This window comes from Gorilla gorilla, chromosome 12 (genome assembly GCF_029281585.2).
Source record: "Gorilla gorilla gorilla isolate KB3781 chromosome 12, NHGRI_mGorGor1-v2.1_pri, whole genome shotgun sequence".
Lineage (NCBI taxonomy): Eukaryota > Metazoa > Chordata > Mammalia > Primates > Hominidae > Gorilla > Gorilla gorilla.
In genome coordinates this window covers 68,471,476-68,490,828 of record NC_073236.2, presented here as the reverse complement: position 1 = coordinate 68,490,828, position 19,353 = coordinate 68,471,476, and the positions used below count along the sequence as shown (strand labels likewise).

The following is a 19,353-nucleotide window of genomic DNA, read 5'->3' as shown; positions in this document are numbered from 1 at the left end:
GCTTATCAGGGTATTTTCCCAAATAAAGACAGTTTTTTTTTCTCCCTAAGAAGAATTCTGGTACCATGTCTTACTAATTTATCTTCATTATATTCAACAATGTAGACTTATTTATGTACAGTCATCACATTTGCAAACTAGTTAGTGTTCTACTTTTCTCATTATCTTATACATACTTTCCCATTTATTATTATAATATAGCCCATGTTTGCTACTTTAATATGTATCTTCCCAGTTATTGGGTATTTGAATAGTTTTGACTATATTCCCAAATGTACATTATGAGCTGAAAATAAACGATTTCATAGATCGTGTGCTTTGCTACAGCACTCTTGAAAACAGTTGTTCTAATAAATAATTTTATCAATTTAACTCCATCAATATTCTTTTTTAATTTTCAATTAGCACTGCAGCAAAGCTAATAATTTCCCCAAAATTAACTTTTCTGAGTTTCTTCATGTGTGAACTATTTACACATATGTTTTGTTTTGTTTTGTTTGTTTTGTTTGTGAGACAGAGTTTTGCTTGTCGCCCAGGCTGGAGTGCAATGGTGTAATCTCGACACACTGCAACCTTTGCCTCCGAGGTTCAAGAGATTCTCCTGCCTCAGTCTCCCAAGTAGCTGGGATTACAGGCATGTGCCACCATGCCCAGCTAATTTTTTGTATTTAGTAGAGACGGGGTTTCACCATGTTGGCCAGGCTGGTCTCAAACTCCTGACCTCAGGTGATCCACCTGCCTCCGCCTCCCAAAGTGCTGGGATTACAGGCATGAGCCACTGTGCCCAGCCTACACATATACTTTGACCCTTGTTCAGTAAAATCTGGGTATTGATTTTAACACCTTTATCAAGATATAATTCAAATACAGTTCCTCCATTGAAAGTGTACAATTCCATGAATTTTAGTATATTCAGAGAGTTGTACAAATATCACCATAATTTTACAACATTTCATTATCCCAAAGATTGCCGGGTCATATGGTAACTCTATGTTTAACTGTTTCAGTAACTACCAGACTGTTTTTCAAAGTGGTGGTACCATTTTACAATCCCACCAGTGGTATATAAGGGTCCCAATTTCTCCACATTCTTGCTGTATTAGTTTGCTAGGGCTGCCAAAACAAAATACCACAGACTGGGTGGCTTAAACATCAGAAATGTATTTGCTCACAATTCTGGAAACTAGAAATCCAAGATCAAGGTATGAGGTTTGGTTTCTCCCAGGAGTTCTTTCCTTGGCTTGCAGATGGCTGCCTTCTCATTGTGTCCTCGCTTAGCCTTTTCTCTATGCAAATATCCCTAGTGTCTCTTCCTCCTCTCATGAAGATACCAGTCATTTTGGATTAGGGTCTCACTTTTATGACCTGATTTCACCTTAAGTACTTGTCTAAAGGGCCAATATTCAAATGTAGTCACATTGGGGGTTACAGCTTCAAAACAGGAATCTTAGGGGGATACAATTCAGTCTATACGCTTGCCAACACTAGTTACTATCTATCTTTTTCATTATAGCCATTCTAGTGGCTGTGAAGTAGTATCTCATTATGGTCTTGATTTGCATTTACTTGACGGCTAGTAATGTTGTGCACCTTTCATGTGCTTATTGGCATTTATAGAACTGGCTATTCAAATCCTTTGCCCTGATTTCTTTCTTTCTTTCCTTCCTTCCTTCCTTCCTTCCTCTCCCTCCCTTTCTTTTCATTCCTTCCTTCTTTCCTTCCCTCCTTTCTTCCTTCCCTCCTCCCCTCCTTCCCTTCCTCCCTCCCTCTCTTCCTCTCTCTTTCTCTTTAAGAGAGAATTTTGCTCTATCACCCAGGCTGGAGTGTGGTGGTGCGAACTCTGGCTCACTGCAAATTCTGCCTCCAGGTTCAAGCAATTCTCATGCCTCAGCCTCTTGTGTAGCTGGGATTACAGGCATGTACCACTACACCTGGCTAATTTTTGTGTATTTAGTAGAGATGGGGTTTCATCATGTTTCACTGTCATTTTAAAAAAATTTTATTATTATTATACTTTAAGTTTTAGAGTACATGTGCACAACGTGCAGGTTTGTTACATATGTATACATGTGCCATGTTGGTGTGCTGCACCCATTAACTCATCATTTAGCATTAGGTATATCTCCTAATGCTATCCCTCCCCCCTTTCCCCACCCCACAACAGTCCCCGGTGTGTGATGTTCCCCTTCCTGTGTCCATGTGTTTTCATTGTTCTATTCCCACCTATGAGTGAGAACATGCGGTGTTTGGTTTTTTGTCCTTGTGATAGTTTGCTTAGAATGATGGTTTCCAGCTTCATCCATGTCCCTACAAAGGACATGAACTCATCATTGTTTACGGCTGCATAGTATTCTGTGGTGTACATGTGCCACATTTTCTTAATCCAGTCTATCACTGTTGGACATTTGGGTTGGTTCCAAGTCTTTGCTATTGTGAATAGTGCCACAATAAACATACATGTGCATGTGTCTTTATAGCAGCATAATTTATAATCCTTTGGGTATATACCCAGTAATGGGATGGCTGGGTCAAATGGTATTTCTAGTTCTAGATCCCTGAGGAATCGCCACACTGACTTCCACAATGGTTGAACTAGTTTACAGTCCCACCAACAGTGTAAAAGTGTTCCTATTTCTCCACATCCTCTCCAGCACCTGTTGTTTCCTGACTTTTTAATGATCGCCATTCTAACTGGTGTGAGGTGGTATCTCATTGTGGTTTTGATTTGCATTTCTCTGATGGCCAGTGATGATGAGCATTTTTTTGTGCTTTTTGGCTGCATAAATGTCTTCTTTTGAGAAGTGTCTGTTCATATCCTTTGCCCACTTTTTGATGAGGTTGTTTGTTTTTTTCTTGTAAATTTGTTTGAGTTCATTGTAGACTCTGGATATTAGCCCTTTGTCAGATGAGTAGGTTGCAAAAATTTTCTCCCATTCTGTAGGTTGCCTGTTCACTCTGATGGTAGTTTCTTTTGCTGTGCAGAAGCTCTTTAGTTTAATTAGATCCCATTTGTCAATTTTTGCTTTTGTTGCCATTGCTTTTGGTATTTTAGACATGAAGTCCTTGCCCATGCCTATGTCCTGAATGGTATTGCCTAGGTTTTCTTCTAGGGTTTTTATGGTTTTAGGTCTAACATTTAAATCTTTGATCTATCTTGAATTAATTTTTGTATAAGGTGTAAGGAAGGGATCCAGTTTCAGCTTTCTACATATGGCTAGCCAGTTTTCCCAGCACCATTTATTAAATAGGGAATCCTTTCCCCATTGCTTGTTTTTGTCAGGTTTGTCAAAGATCAGATAGTTGTAGATGTGTGGTATTATTTCTGAGGGCTCTGTTCTGTTCCATTGGTCTGTATCTCTGTTTTGGTACCAGTACCACGCTGCTTTGGTTACTGTAGCCTTGTAGTATAGTTTGAAGTCAGGTAGCATGATGCCTCCAGCTTTGTTCTTTTGGCTTAGGATTGACTTGGCAATGCAGGCTCTTTTTTGGTTCCATATGAACTTTAAAGTACTTTTTTCCAATTCTGTGAAGAAAGTCACTAGTAGCTTGATGAGGATGGCATTGAATCTATAAATTACCTTGGGGAGTATGGCCATTTTCATGATATTGATTCTTCCTACCCATGAGCATGGAGTGTTCTTCCATTTGTTTGTATCCTTTTTTATTTCATTGAGCAGTGGTTTGTAGTTCTCCTTGAAGAGGTCCTTTGCATCCCTTGTAAGTTGGATTCCTAAGTATTTTATTCTCTTTGAAGCAATTGTGAATGGGATTTCACTCATGAATTGGCTCTCTGTTTGTCTGTTATTGGTGTATAAGAATGCTTGTGATTTTTGCACATTGATTTTGTATCCTGAGACTTTGCTGAAGTTGCTTATCAGCTTAAGGAGATTTTGGGCTGAGACGATGGGGTTTTCTAGATATACAATCATGTCATCTGCAAACAGGGACAATTTGACTTCCTCTTTTCCTAATTGGATGCCCTTTATTTCCTTCTCCTGCCTGATTGCCCTGGCCAGAACTTCCAACACTACATCGAATAGGAGTGGTGAGAGAGGGCATCCCTGTCTTGTGCCAGTTTTCAAAGGGAATGCTTCCAGTTTTTGTCAATTCAGTATGATATTGGCTGTGAGTTTGTCATAGATAGCTCTCATTATTTTGAGATACGTCCCATCAATACCTAGTTTATTGAGAGTTTTTAGCATGAAGGTTGTTGAATTTTGTCAAAGGCCTTTTCTGCATTTATTGAGATAATCATGTGGTTTTTGTTTCACTGTCTTGAACTCCTGGCTTCAAGTGATCCACCCACCTTAGCCTCCCAAACTGCTGCCACCGTGCCCGGCCCTAATTTATTTCTTTGTCATAACAGATATTATTTCTATAATAGATTATTTGCATTATATAGTATATTGGTGTGTGTATATATATATATACACATATATACACATATATATATACATATACATACAGTATATTATATACTATAACCATATAGATATCAAGCAGACTAAATGCTACCATAGGATAATTTTTTTAAATCTTGGGGATATGATAGCCTTTCTAGGAAAGAGTAAAAGCAACAACAAAAAGCCCTAGAAAGTTAGAAAAAGTAATGTGATTATATGAAAATCAAAAATAATTCAGCCAGGCGTGGTGGCTCATGCCTGTAATTCCAGCACTTTGGTAGGCCAAGGTGGGCCAATTGCTTGAGTCCAGGAGTTTGAGACCAACCTGGGCAACATTGCAAAACCTTGTCTCTACAAAAGATTAGCCTGGCATGGTGGCACATGCCTGTAGTCCCAGCTACCTGGAAGGCTGAGGAGGGATGATCACCTGAGCCCCTGAGGTTGAGGCTGCAGTGAGCTGTGGCTGCCATTACACTCCAGCCTGGGTGACAGAGTGAGACCCTGTTGCAGTAATAATAATAATAATAATAATAATAATAATAATAATAATTCACTGCAAAAATACAGTAAACAAGCCAAAAGACAAAGGGGGTAAAAGATAAGTAATTTATTCACATTGGACTACTTTCATTATTTTATATATATATATATATATATGCATGTATACATATCTATGCACTACAATTTTTAAAAAGACCAACAACTGAATAGAAAATTAAAAATTAAATTTGATAATGTACTGCATAGAGATGTGTTGAAACAGTGGTCCTGACAAATTGTTATGGGAGCCACAACTGACATGAACTATGTATGGATATTAATTTGGTAACATATATGGAATGTTTTAAGTCCATACCTTACAATATAGTCAATACATACATATATACATTTATAATTTTTCTTAACCCATGGAATGTCTTTGAAAGGATATGCAAGAAACTGGTCAACAGTGGTAGTCTAAGAGGAAAGAAAGCTGGGGGCAGGAGGCAGTGGAGGATGAAAACTTTCTTTTCACTGCATATATTTTTGACACAATTGAAAATTTTAACCATGTCATGCATATTATCTAGTCTTCTGTACAAAAAAAAAAAGGAAAAGAAAATGACATGTGGATATAAGACTGAAAGATTTGAAAGCTGTTGCAAGATGGCCGATTAGAAGGAGCTGCAGCCCACAGCACTCACTGAAGGGAATGTAAAGGCGCTAGTGAATTCAGCACCTTCAACTTAAATATCCAGGTTCTTGCATTGGGATTAACTAGGCAAATAACTCTACCCACGGAGAATGAAGAAAAGCAGGGGGTGGGGGACAACACCCCATCTGGGAGCGACAGGGAGCCAAGGGAACCCCCATCCCCAGCCAAGGGAAGTAGTGAGTGATTGTGCGACCCTGCCTGGGAAACCACGCTTCTCTCACAGATCTTTGCAACCCCATGGATCAGGAGTTCCCCTCCTGAGCCCATGCCACCTGGGCCTTGGGTCCAAAGCAGAGAGCTGTGTGGAATCTTGGCAGAGCAGCAGCTGAGGCACACACAGAGACTAGGGAGTTTTACATACTCCAGCCCCGGGATCCCTGGCAAGGTGGGAAATCCCTCCCTACATCTCCTTGGGAAGGGGGCTGAATGCAGGAAGCCGATCAGCATCATTCTGTGGGTCCCACTTCCATCGTACCCCACAAGTTAAGACCCACTGGCTTGGAATTCCAGCCAGCCAATGGCAACAGGCTGGAATCTGCCTGAGATGGGTCTGGGTTCCAGAGGGGGAGGGGCGGCCGCCATCTCTGCAGTTCAGTAGCAGACTCAGCTGTTCCAGCCTAATGGCTTTGAAGAATACAAATAGTCCGAACGAGGAAGGGTCCTCCACAACGCAGCACAGCGGCCTTGCTAGATTGTGGTCTGACTGCTTCTTTAATCAGGACTCTGATCCATTCCTCCTCATTGGGCGGGATCTCCCTCCAGGGGCTTCAGACACTCCAGCCAGGGTTCTAAAATAGAACTCTCATCTCTCTTTGGGATGGAGCTCCCGTGGGGAGGGGCAGCTGCCATCTCTGTGGTTTGGTTGACTCAGCCGTTCCAGCCTGCTGGCCAAAAGACTACAAATGATCTGGATGAGGAAGGGTCCCCCCAATGCAGTACACTTACTCTACCAAAAAGCAGCCAGACTGCTTCTTTTTTTTTTTTTTTTTTTTTTAAATGGAGTCTAGCTCTGTCACCAGGCTGGAGTGCAGTGGCACAATTTCAGCTCACTGCAACCTCCACCTTCTGGGTTCAAGCGATTCTCCTGCCTCAGCCTCCTGAGTAGCTGGGATTACAGGCATGCACCACCATGCCGGGCTAATTTTTGTATTTTTAGTAGAGACAGGGTTTCACCATATTGGCCAGGATGGTCTTGATCTCCTGACCTTGTGATCCGCCCACCTCAGCCTCCCAAAGTGCTGGTATTACAGGCGTGAGCCACCGTGCCCGGCCCAGACTGCTTCTTTAAGCGGGTCCCTGATCCTGTTCCTCTTGACTGGGTGAGACCTCTCAACAGGGCTCTCCAGCCACCTCTTACAGGTATGTTGGGGCAGGCAACAGGTCAGTACTCCCCTGGGATGGAGCTTCCAGAGGAAGGAGCTGGTTGCCATCTTTGCTGTTTTGTACCCTTCACTGGTGATACTTCCAGGTATGGGAAAAACTGAGGCAACTAGGGTCTGGAGCAGACCCCCAGTAAACCACAGCAACCCTTTGGTAGAGTGGCCTGGTTATTAAAAGTAAAACAAACAAACAAACAGAAAACAACAACAACATCAACAAAGAAGACTCCACAAAAACCCCAAAGGTCAGCAACCTCAAAGATCGAAGGCAGATAAGCCCACAAAGATGAGAAAGAATCAATGCAAAAACACTGAAAACTCAAAAAGCCAGAATGCCTCTCCTCCAAATGACCACAACACCCTCCAGCAAGGGCACAGAACTGGGCTGAGGCTGAGATAACTGAATTGACAAAAGTAGGCTTCAGAAGGCAGGTAATAATGAACTTTGCTGAGCTAAAGGAGCATGTTGTAACCAACGCAAAGAAACTAAGATCGTGATAAAACAATACAGAAGCTGATAGCCAGAATGGCCAGTTTAGAGAGGATCATAACTGATCTTATGAAGCTGAAAAACACAACATGAGAACTTCACAATGCAACCACAAGTATCAATAGCAGAATAGCATGAAAAGGAATGAACAAAACCTCCGAGAAATACAGGATTATGTAAAGAGACCAAACGTATAAATGATTGGGGTACCTGAAAGAGATGGGGAGAATGGAACCAAGTTAGAAAACCAACTTCAGGATATCAACCAGGAGAACTTCTCCAACCTGGCAAGACAGGCCAACATTCAAATTCAGTAAATGCAGAGAGCCCCAGTAAAATACTCCATGAGACCATCAACCCCAAGATACATAATCATCAGATTCTCCAAGGTTGAAATGAAAGAAAAAATGTTAAGAGCAGCCAGGAGAAAGGCCAGATCATGGCTGGGCGCGGTGGCTCAAGCCTGTAATCCCAGCACTTTGGGAGGCCAAGGCAGATGGATCACGAGGTCAGGAGATCGAGACCATCCTGGCTAACATGTTGAAACCCTGTCTCTACTAAAAATACAAAAAATTAGCTGGGTGTGGTGGCAGGCACCTGTAGTCCCAGCTACTTGGGAGGCTGAGGCAGGAGAATGGTGTGAACCCAGGAGATGGAGCTTGCAGTGAGCTGAGATCGCACCACTGCATTCTAGCCTGGGCAACAGAGCCAGACTCCATCTCAAAAAAAAAAAAAAGAAAGCCAGATCACTTACAAAGGTGACCAAACTACTACTAAAAATACAAAAAATTAGCTGGGTGTGGTGGCGGGCACCTGTAGTCCCAGCTACTTGGGAGGCTGAGGGAGGAGAATGGTGTGAACCCAGGAGATGGAGCTTGCAGTGAGCTGAGATCGCACCACTGCATTCTAGCCTGGGCAACAGAGCCAGACTCCATCTCAAAAAAAAAAAGAAAGCCAGATCACTTACAAAGGTGACCAGACTAACAGACTAACAGCTGACCTCTCAGCAGAAACCCTACAAGCCAGAAGAGATTGGGGGCCAATATTCAATATTCTTAAAGAAAAGAATTTCCAACCCAGAATTTCATATCCAACCAAAGTAAGCCTCATAAGTGAAGGAGAAATAAGATCCTTTTTAGACAAGCAAATGCTGAGGGAATTTGTCACCACCAGGCCTACCTTCCAAGAGCTCCTAAAGGAAGCCCTAAATATGGAAAGCAAAAACCATTACGAGCCACTACAAAAACACACTGAAATACACAGACCAGTGACACTATAAAGCAACCAGATAAAAAAAAGCTGCAAAATAACCAGCTAGCATCGTGATGACAGGATTAAATTCACACGTAACAATACTAATCTTAAATGTAAATGGGCTAAATGGCCCCAATTAAAAGACACAGAATGGCAAGCTGTATAAAGAGCAAGATCCATTGGTATGCTTTCTTCAAGAGATCCATCTCATGTGCAAAGACATACATAGGCTCAAAATAAAGGGATGGAGGAAAATTTCCCAAGCAAATAGAAAACAGAAAAAGGCAAGGGTCACAATCCTAGTTTCTGACTAAACAGACTTTAAACCAGTAAATGTCAAAAAAGACAAAGAAGAGCAATACATAATGGTAAAGGGTTCAATGCAACTAGAAGAGCTGACTATCCTAAATATATATGCACCCAATACAGGAGCACTCAGATTCATAAAGCAAGTTCTTAGAGACGTAAAAAGAGACTTAAACTCCATGCGATAGTAATGGGAGACTTTAACACCCCACTGACAATATTAGACAGATCATTGAGAGAGAAAATTAACAAAGGTATTCAGGACCTGAACTCAGCTCTGGATCTAAAGGACCTGATAGATATCTACAAAACTCTCCACCCAAAAACAATAGAATATACATTCTTCTCAGTGCCACATGGCACTTACTCTAAAATTGATCACACAATTGGAAGTAAAACACTTCTCAGCAAATGCAAGAGAACTGAAGTCATAACAGTCTCTCACACCATAACGCAATCAAATTAGCACTCAAAATTAAGAAATTCACTTCAAACCACACAACTACATGGAAATTGAACACCTGCTCCTGAATGACTCTTGGGTGAATAATAAAATTAGGCAGAAATCAATAAATTTTTTTAAACTAATGAGAACAAAGAGACGATGTACCAGAATCTCTGGGATGCAGCTAAAGGAGTGTTAAGAGGGAAATGTTTAGTGCTAAATGCCCACATCAAAAAGCTAGAAAGATCTCAAGTTAACAACCTAACATCTCAACTAAAAGAACTAGAGAACCAAGAGCAAAGAAACCCCAAAGCTAGCAGAAGACAAGAAATAACCAAGATCAGAGCTGAACTGAAGGAGATAGAGACATAAAAAACCTTCTAAAAAAATCAATAAATCCAGGAGCTGGTTTTTTGAAAAAATTAATAATACCACTAGCTAGATTAATAAAGAAGAAAAGAGAGAAGAATCAAATAAACACAATCAGAAAAGATAAGGGGGATATCACTGACCCCACAGAAATACAAACAACCATCAGAGAATACTATAAACACCTCTATGCACATAAACTAGGAGGTCTAGATGAAATGGATAAATTCCTGGACACATACACCCTCCCAAGACTGAACCAGGAAGAAATTGAATCCCTGAATAGACCAATAACAAGTTGTGAAATTAAGGCAGTAATAAATAGCCTACGAACCCAAAAAAGCCCAGGACCAAATGGATTCACAGCTGAATTCTCCCAGAGGAACAAAGAAGAGCTGGTACCATTTCTACTAAAACAATTCCAAAAAACTGAAAAGGAGGGACTCCTCCCTAACTCATTCTATGAGGCCAGCATCATCCTGATACCAAAACCTGGCAGAGACAAAACAAAAAAGGAAACATTGATGAACATCGACGCAAAAATCCTCAATAAAATACTGGCAAACTGGGCTGGGCATGGTGGCTCATGCCTGTAATCCCAGCACTTTTGGATGCCAAGGCAGGCAGGTCACTTGAGGTCAGGAGTTCCAGACCAGCCTGGCCAACATGGCAAAACCCCATCTCCACTAAAAATGCAAAAAATTAGTCAGACATGGTGGTGCATGTCTGTCATCCCAGCTACTCAGGAGGATGAGGCAGGAGAATCGCTTGAACCTGGGAGGTGGAGGCTGCAGTGAGCTGAGATTGCATCACTGCACTCCAGCCTCGGTGACAGAGCAAGACTCTTTCTCAAAAACAAAACAAAACAAAACAAAACAAAACAAACTGGCAAACTGAATTCAGCAGCACTTCAAATAGCTTATCCACAACGATCAAGTAGGCTTCATCCCTGGGATGCGAGGTTGGTCCAACATACAAAAAACAATGAATGTGATTCAACACATAAACAGAACTAAAGACGAAAACTACACGCAGAAAGACCTTTGATAAAATTCAACATTCCTTCATGTTAAAAACTCTCAATAAACTAGGTATTGAAGAAACACCTCAAAATAATAAGAGCCATATATGACAAACCCACGGCCAATACCCTACCGAATGGGAAGAAGCTGGAAGCATTCTCTTGAAAAGCAGCACAAGACAAGCTGCCCTCTCTCACCACTCCTATTCAACATAGTTTTGGAAGTTCTGGCCAGGTCAGTTAGGCAAGAGAAAGAAATAAGGAGTATTCAAATAGGAAGAGAGGAAATCAAATTATCTTTGTTTGCAGATGATATGATCCTATATCTAGAAAACCCCATTGTCTCAGCCCCAAAGTTTCTTAAGCTGATAAGCAACTTCAGCAAAGTCTCAGGATACAAAATCAATGTGCAAAAATTGATAGCATTCCTATACACCAATAACAGGCAAGCTGAGAGCCAAATCATAAATGAACTCCCATTCACAATTGCTACAAAAAGAATAAAATACCTAGGAATACAGCTAACAAGGGAAGTGAAGGACCTCTTCAAGGAGAACTGCAAACCAATGCTCAAAGAAATCAGAGAGGACACAAACAAATGGAGAAACATTCCATGCTCATGGATGGGAAGAATCAATATTGTGAAAAAGGCCATACTGCCCAAAGTAATTTATAGATTCAATGCTACTCCCATTAAACTACCATTGACATTCTTCGCAGAATTAGAAAAACTATTTAACATTCATACGGAACCAAAAGAGCCCAAATAGCCAAGACAATCCTAAGCAAAAACAAAACAAAACAAAAAAAAAACAAAGCTGGAGGCATCACATTAGCTGACTTCAAACTGTACTACAAGGCTACAGTAACAAAAACACCATGGTACTGGTACAAGAACAGACACATAGACCAATGGGCCAGAATAAAGAAGTCAGAAATAAGATCACACAACACTGTTGGTGGGAATGTAAATTAGTTCAGCCATTGTGGAAGACAGTGTGGCAATTCCTCAAGGATCTAGAACCAGAAATACCATTTGACCCACAATCCCATTACTGGGTATATACCCAAAGTAATATAAGTCATTCTACTATAAAGACACATGCACACGTATGTTTACTGCAGCATTATTTACAATAGCAAAGACGTGGAACCAATCCAAATGCCTATCGATGATAGACCAGATAAAGAAAATGTGGTAACATATACACCATGGAATACTATGCAACCATAAAAAAGAATGAGATCACATCCTTTGCAAGGACATGGATGAAGCTGGAAGTCATCATCCTCAGCAAACTAACACAGGAACAGAAAACCAAGCACCGTATGTTCTTGCTCATAAGTGGGAGTTGAATATTGAGAACACATGGGCACAGGGAGGGGAACAACACACACTGGGATCTGTTGCGAGGGTGGGGGGCAAGGGGAGGGAGAGCATTAGGACAAATACCTAATGCATGCAGGGCTTAAAACCTAGACGATGCGTTGGTAGGTGCAGCAAACCACCATAGCACATGTATATCGATATAACAAACCTGCACGTTCTGCACATGTACTCCTGAACTTAAAAGTTGAAGAAAAAAATGAATGTGCATTGTTCTCCATTGCGAATAACGGCCACCAGAATTCCAGGGTAACAAATCTCTTAGTTGTCCTCTGGCCGAAATCTCTTCGTGCCCCACACCCTGCCCCATATCACAACAAGCCTTTTTTTTTTTTTTTTAAGACACCGGGCTGGAGTGAAGTGGCGCGATCATGGCTCATTGCAGCCTCCCGCCTCAGCCTCCCAAGTTTTTCTCACTTTTTCCCTTGTTCCTTTTTCCGTGTTCCTTAAATCAGAAAATAGTCTCCTGTCACCTGTCTGGACTCCTCCCCGTGTGCCTGCTTTGCCAAGTTTAGGTGAGGTGGACACAGAAATAGCGAAGTTGTTCTCTGGGGTGTGTCCTAATCCAAAACAGGTTCATCCTGGGACCACAGGCAGGCGCCACCCCTACACGTTTTTTGACGTTGGAATGTGCCTTATGTGGGCTCCCCTAATTACCTGTTTTCATATCTGCTCATCCACCGGAATGACTGGGAGATCCTCTAAGTGGAAGCTTTTTCCTATTTCCATGTGTCCCCAAGCACTGTGGCTGGCCCTAAATAGGTGTTCTGTAAACAGCAGGCGAAGAAATTATTAGTCTTAAAAAGGACAGAAAGACCCCCGCAAAAGCAGCAGCGCGTGCCGAACACCTTAGGCCTCACAGACCTTCTATTTGAGGAATGTGCTCCCCCAATCCCAGACCGCTCCTGGTGGGGCGGGCGCGAGCGCAGGACCGCGGAGCCTGCTGCGTTGCTGGGCTGCAGGGGAGGAGCCGGGCCCCGCCCCCGGCTTCCCGCGCTCCGCGTCCATTGGCTGGCCTCGGGGGTGGGCGGGCCCCGCCGCACGGAGTCCTGCGCCGTGAGGCTCAAGCGGCGGCGTGCAAGGCGTGTGAGGCGCGTAGAGAGCCGCGCGCGCCGTCGGCGATGCCCCGGGACGGCGTTCCTGCCGGGAATACCACCCCGGCGGCAGCCCAGGCTGCCGCGCAGAGCCCGGATTCCGCGACTGCCGGGGCACCGCAGGTTTTGGACCCGCTGAAGCGGTGAGCTCTGCCTTTGCCCTATATCCCGTGCCCTCGCCCGTGCTCTGGGGCAGTTGGCAGTGGGTGGGCAGGAAGGGGCGGGCCGGCAGGGCGCCGCACGTTGGCGTCCCCGCGTCGCGGGAATGGGGTTCGGATTCCCCCCGTGAATGTCATTCCCCAGGCTACCGGTCTTTAGCGCTAAGTTGCATGGGCTGGTATGCCAGTCGGTCAGCGAATAGCGAGCGGCAGAACCCCTGGCCGGGCCGGCGCTTTCCCGGACACTTGTTTCGGCCTCGCAGTGGCAGCGCCTCCTGCGAGCCTAGACCGGCTCAGTGGACGCGCCGCGCTGTGCACGCGGGTCTGGGGAGACGGCTGTTCTTGAGTGATCCCTCACACTGCAGGGTATCTGGGAGCGGTGGATTGAGGGGGCGCGACGTGGCTTCTGTGTCGGTGAAATCGCTTGGACCAGCTCCAGTTGTTTTTAAAGATTACTCTTGCAAAAAAAAAAAATACATTGTAGAATTGCATAATATGCTGTATCTCATCCAAAAATAGTTTTTGATGTCAGAGTAGTCATATGAACGCAACATTGACCCCTTTACCCCCCTAAATAATAAGTCTTGAGTTTCTTATTGTATGGTAATAGATTTCTTTCATGAGAGAAATTTCTCAGGGAGTTAATCCACTCTCCCCTACTGCAAGATACCGCTGCAGTGGTCCTAAAAAAGAAAAAGAAAAAGAAATTTCTCATACTACAGAAGAATGAAGTAGCCACGCTCTGTGTTTTGAATCAGTTTTCAAGGATTTTTTTTCCACTTTGCTTAGGCGTTCTTTCACCCACAACTACACCCCCAGGTTCCAGATTTTGGAATGGTGTAAATAACGCCCCCCGGCCGCCATCCACTTAGCGGAAGGAAAGTCAGCCACTAGGCTGCGGGCTCCGGGCTGTCCCCAGCGTGGGAGAGGCTGTCCTGCTGGCCCGGCTGTTTATTGCAGCGATTTGGATGTTCCAAGAGTCACAAGGGACACTGCTCACGTCCCCATCTGGGGGGTCACTTCATAGCAGCATCAGCTCTTTCTTTTCATCCTTCTTGCTTGAGTCTGCCTCCGGTCCTCTGGATGGAGCAGGCTACAACGGACGCTCGGAGTAATGAAGTGAATTGCTCTTTCTTGATACAAATGAATACTAGTGCTGTACTGCCTTCTCCCAATCTTTGTGGCGTTTGTGTGAGCTGCTGAGAGCGGGGAGTGGAGAGAATGATAGACATTTTGCAGAAGCGGAACGCTCTAGTGTTATGTCATCCTTCTTGGCTCTGGTTTCTAGGTCCAAGTTCTGGTGACATTGTTTCAGCTTGCTTTGCCCTTTCCCAGGCCCCTGGGTTAGTTTGAAGGGAAAGGAGTGCCTGTTTCTTACCCCATAAGGACTAGGAAAAGGGATTGCTGGCTTGAGAAAGAGGTGCTGTAAGTTATCCTCTGCGGCCAGAATTCTGAGGATTGGAAGATTATGGATTTTTTAAAAAATGAAGACATATGGAGGGATTGTAGTCTACTGTAATTATTCTTAATAGGATGTTGGGAAATACAAATGCTGACCTATTTTATTCAGTAATTAGGGGAAGCTTAAGTACTTTAAATGCACCCTTTTAAAATTGCCAGTGTTACTGTGAATTGTCTTGTAAAACCAAAAAGCACCCCCAATTTAGCCTTTCTGTAGATCTTTTACATATGCTTAAAGGATTTGGGTCGGGATTCTTAGTGTCTTTGTATTTAATTTTGTGTCTTCGAGGAAGGGGAGCTACGAAATGTAGTACTTCCATACCTTTTGCCTCTGGGGACGTTTTTTGGTGGCAAGGAAAACTTATTTAGTGCTGATTTACGGGAATAGAATGGTTTAAGGAATTTGTTGGGGATTGCTCGTTTAAAAAAATGCCTTGGGTTCATTATGGTTTGGTAAATTGTACGGTATTGCTATATTTCATCGAAAATAATTTTCAATTTCAGGGTGAACATTTGAATGTACATTGACACTTCTGTTTCCTAAATAAGTTTTGACCTTTCTTATTTTGTTTTCGGTCATCAATTTTGAAGGATTATTTTTTTCCCAAATTTGCTTGGGTTTGCTTTCATCCACAACCACATGCCCAGGTTCTAAATTTGGAATGGTGCTAATAGTGTCAAATGTGCAATTCTGGGTATATGTGGGTGGATGGGATGGCTTATAGGTTGTATTAAAATTTTATTTTTTTCTCCATTGAAATGTCAGCACCACCAGAAACTATTAATATTATGACATTATCTCCTTCAAGAAATGGATGTGATGATAAAATGCTTTAGTAATTTTGAATATTATAATATTATGACCACTAACATTAAATGCTGTGATTTTTTAAAATGGCTTTCAATTAGAAGGTTTTGATAACTTGAGTCTTTCTGTCATCTCTCAGTAATGTGCCATTACTAAAAGATTTTTCCCCCCCCTCTCTCCAAGGCCTCAACATTTTCCTTACTGCATTCATGTAAGAGCTGTGGTTTTGGTATGAAGGTTAAATCCCCTCACTTCTGACTTACATGTGGAAAAATTTACAGTTTGAGATCTATACCAAGGTTCACCTGGGTAACAGGATTCACAGCTTGAATCAGTAAAGTATCTTGTTTCCCCTGCTTCTGGGCAGGTGGGATCTTTGGAGTATCATTTTCTTTATTTTCGTTATTTCCCAAGTTTTTGAAAATATTTTAATTTTGAACCAAGATAAAGAAATGACTTAAATTTTTTTTAATAAAAATTATTTGGGTAGACGATAATTTCACAGGGTTAAAAATTAAAAAGTTTAAAAAGGTATACAATGTAAAGTCTCTATCTTTTGCCTGTTTCTCGGCTTCTCAATTCTCATTCTGACAAGTTGCATGCTGGGTAATCATTATTATTAGTTTATTACTTTACCTCCCAAGATATTTTATATGTATAAAAGTGAAAACAAGTTTACATTTCCCCTTCTTATATGTATTTGCAGTTTTCTTCCATTGCTTTTTCCACTTGAAAATGTATCTGAGAGATCTTTTCTTACCAATACAGAGAACATCCTCAATGAAAGGTGTTTTTTTTGTTTGTTTGTTTGTTTTTCCCCTGAAAAGTAATTAGCAAAGAAAGAGAATGAAAGAAAAGAGGATGGCCGTGTGGTGGTGGCTAATGCCTGTAATCTCAACACTTTGGGAGGTCTAGGTGGGCGGGTCACCTGAGGTAAGGCGTTCAAGACCAACCTGGCCAACACGGTGAAACCCCGTCTCTACTAAAAATACAAAAATTAGCCGGGCGTGGTAGTGCATGCCTGTAGTCTCAGCTACTCAGCTACTCGGGAGGCTGAGGCAGGAGAATCGTTTGAACCTGAGAGGTGGAAGTTGCAGTGAGCTGAGATCGCGCCAGTGCACTCCAGCCTGGGTGACAGAGTGAGTCTCTGTCTCAAAAAAAAGAGAAAACAGAAAAGATGGACCTTGAAGAGACAGAGTTTTCTTTGTGGTTGGGGTATTGGGTACAACACTCTTGCTGTGTGAAAAAGGAATCACTTAGAGTGCTTAAGCATGAGATAAGGGGTTGTAAAACCTTCTAGGCTAAATAATTAAATTATTTTAAAATTTTTACTTTAAAATCAAAGTAATACATGTACATGATTGAACAAATAAAGCGGTTCTTGAAGATTTACCACAAAAATACCAGACACTTGTTAATTTCTTTTTACTCTGTTTCTCTCGTTGAAGGCAAACACTTTCAAGTCCTTTAACTTTTTCTTCTAGTATTTACCTTTGTGTTTCTGAAAAAGTATACTTTATAACCACTTCTTGACTTAAATAGTTTAGGTATTACTTTTTTATAAATTAAGAATTGATAAAGTGAGGATTTAACTCTTTATTCTCTCTTTCTTCTATATCCTTCTTCCATCCTCCCAATTTAGATTCTGTCATAATTTTTCGTTAAATTAGTAGTTAGGTTTTATATTATTATGACCAGGTAAACATGACTAGCCTTTGAGCCAAATGATAAACTAATTTACCTAATTTTCTTTCATCCCGTGGTTAATTTTTTCCAAATGCTGCAGTGCCATCAAATGGGCCAACAAATGTAAGGATTTACCAATGCCATTTTTTCCTTAAACTTCCTTCCTATAGCTTCCATTCTTCATACTCTAATCTGGTCTGGTTCTAAGTTTGTAACAAACCTAAAGATTAATATCTTTAAAGAGATAACAAAAGAGATTGCACCTACAAAATAAGAACAGGTCGCTATGAAAAGAAACCATAAGAGAACAAGAAAGAGCTCTATGAAATTAAAAATATGATAGTCAAAATGAACTCTGAATAGAAGACCTAGAAGATAGAGTTGTCTAGGTTTGCATAGCTATAGTCCTGGGACTTTCCTTCACCTTTCTCCTGATTTGGGCCTTCTGTTATCTAGATCATGAATCTGGTTTTCTTCATTTTGCTGAAACAATTAGTCCAGTTACTTTCTAAGAAAAGATAAATTTTCTAAGTCCTTGCATGTCTTAAAAATGTCTTTATTCTACCCTTGCATTTGAATTACAGTTCGGCTGATTTTAAAGTCTAAGTTTTTCCTCAGCATTTTAAAGGTTTAATTCTAGTGTGTCTGCTGTTAGTGTTGCTGTTAAGAAATCTGATATAATTAAGTTTCCTGTTTCTTTTTATATGGGTTGTTTTCCCTTTCTGAAAGCTTTTTAGTATAGTCTCTCTGGTTTTCTGAAAGTTTATGATTTTGTGTCATAATCACTGGTGTGATTCTTTTTTCATTTCTTGTGCTCTGCACTTGGTGGGCCGTTTTAACCTGAGGACCTCCCCCGCCTTTTTCCCCTAGTTTGATGAAATTTACTGTAATAATTTATTCCTTTCCATTTATTCTGTTCTCTTTTTCTTTAGTTGGATTTTAGACCACCTGGATTGATCCTTTAATTTTCTTATCATCTCTTCTATTTTTCATTTCTTTTTGTTTTTTTTTTTCACTTTCTCTGGATGATTTTTTTCAGCTATCTTCCTAACCCTTCTATTCAGTATTTCATTATGATCATCATATTTTTAATTTTGTAGAGCTGTTTCTTGTTCTCTAATTGCTTCTTTTCAAAGCATCCTGCTTTTATGAGTGTCATATATTTTCATATCTTTTTAAAGATATTAATTCCAAGTTTTGTTTTTGGAGTTTTCTTTTGTTTCCTTCATTGTTCCTGCCTTTTGAAGTCTTTCTTCCTCTTTATTTGGCTTTTCAATTTATTCAGGGAGAAGCTTCCAGCCCTGTGCAGCATAGGCTGTAATCCTGGGAGTAGGGACAGGGAAGGGGAATGTGTTGAGAGTCCCCAAGGCCACCCTCAGGTTCAGCGATTTACTAGGAGGACATACAAGACTCAGCATATAGTCATACTCACAGCTATGGCTCATTGCAGTGAAAGGTTACAAAACAAAATTGGCAAAGGGAAAAGGTGCATGGAGTGAAATCTGGGAGAAACCAGGCACAAGCTCCCCGGTCCTCTCTCAGTGGAGTTCCACAGGATGTGCTGAATGGTTGTGACCACACACGTGAAATGTTGTCTACCAGGGAAGCTCCTTAGACTCAGTGTGCAAGGTTATAACTGGGTGCAGGTTACATAGGCACCCTCTGCCTAGCGTTTACCGTAATTCCACACTCCTAGAAGGAAATCAGGTACTCAGCATAAACCACTATTCTTACATTTTTACACTGTTTAGGTACAGTGAGCCACTCACTGTTAGGGAATGGTGGGAACCTTCCTGAAATCAAAGTTACCAGACAACAGCCATGGGCTAAGCTTGCAGGTAAGACTTTCAAAGCATAGTAGTCTCAGGCGTGTTCTGTGAACTCTTCTGCACAGGAG

The 19,353-nt window shown here is 41.7% G+C and overlaps 1 protein-coding gene across 3 annotated transcripts in view; it reads left to right on the top strand.

Annotated features, from left to right (window-relative positions):
• The first annotated feature begins 13,296 nt into the window (after positions 1-13,296).
• ZNF638 (zinc finger protein 638) overlaps positions 13,297-19,353 on the top strand; it is a 152,377-nt gene continuing 146,320 nt past the window's right edge. Inside the window, exon 1 of one of the 3 annotated variants that reach the window (XM_055378070.2) lies at positions 13,297-13,486. In XM_055378070.2, the coding sequence (XP_055234045.2) occupies positions 13,371-13,486 (116 nt within the window). In that variant the 5' untranslated portion in view covers positions 13,297-13,370. The remainder of the gene's footprint in view (positions 13,487-19,353) is intronic. The other 2 variants (XM_055378072.2, XM_055378073.2) reach the window with 2 other exon arrangements.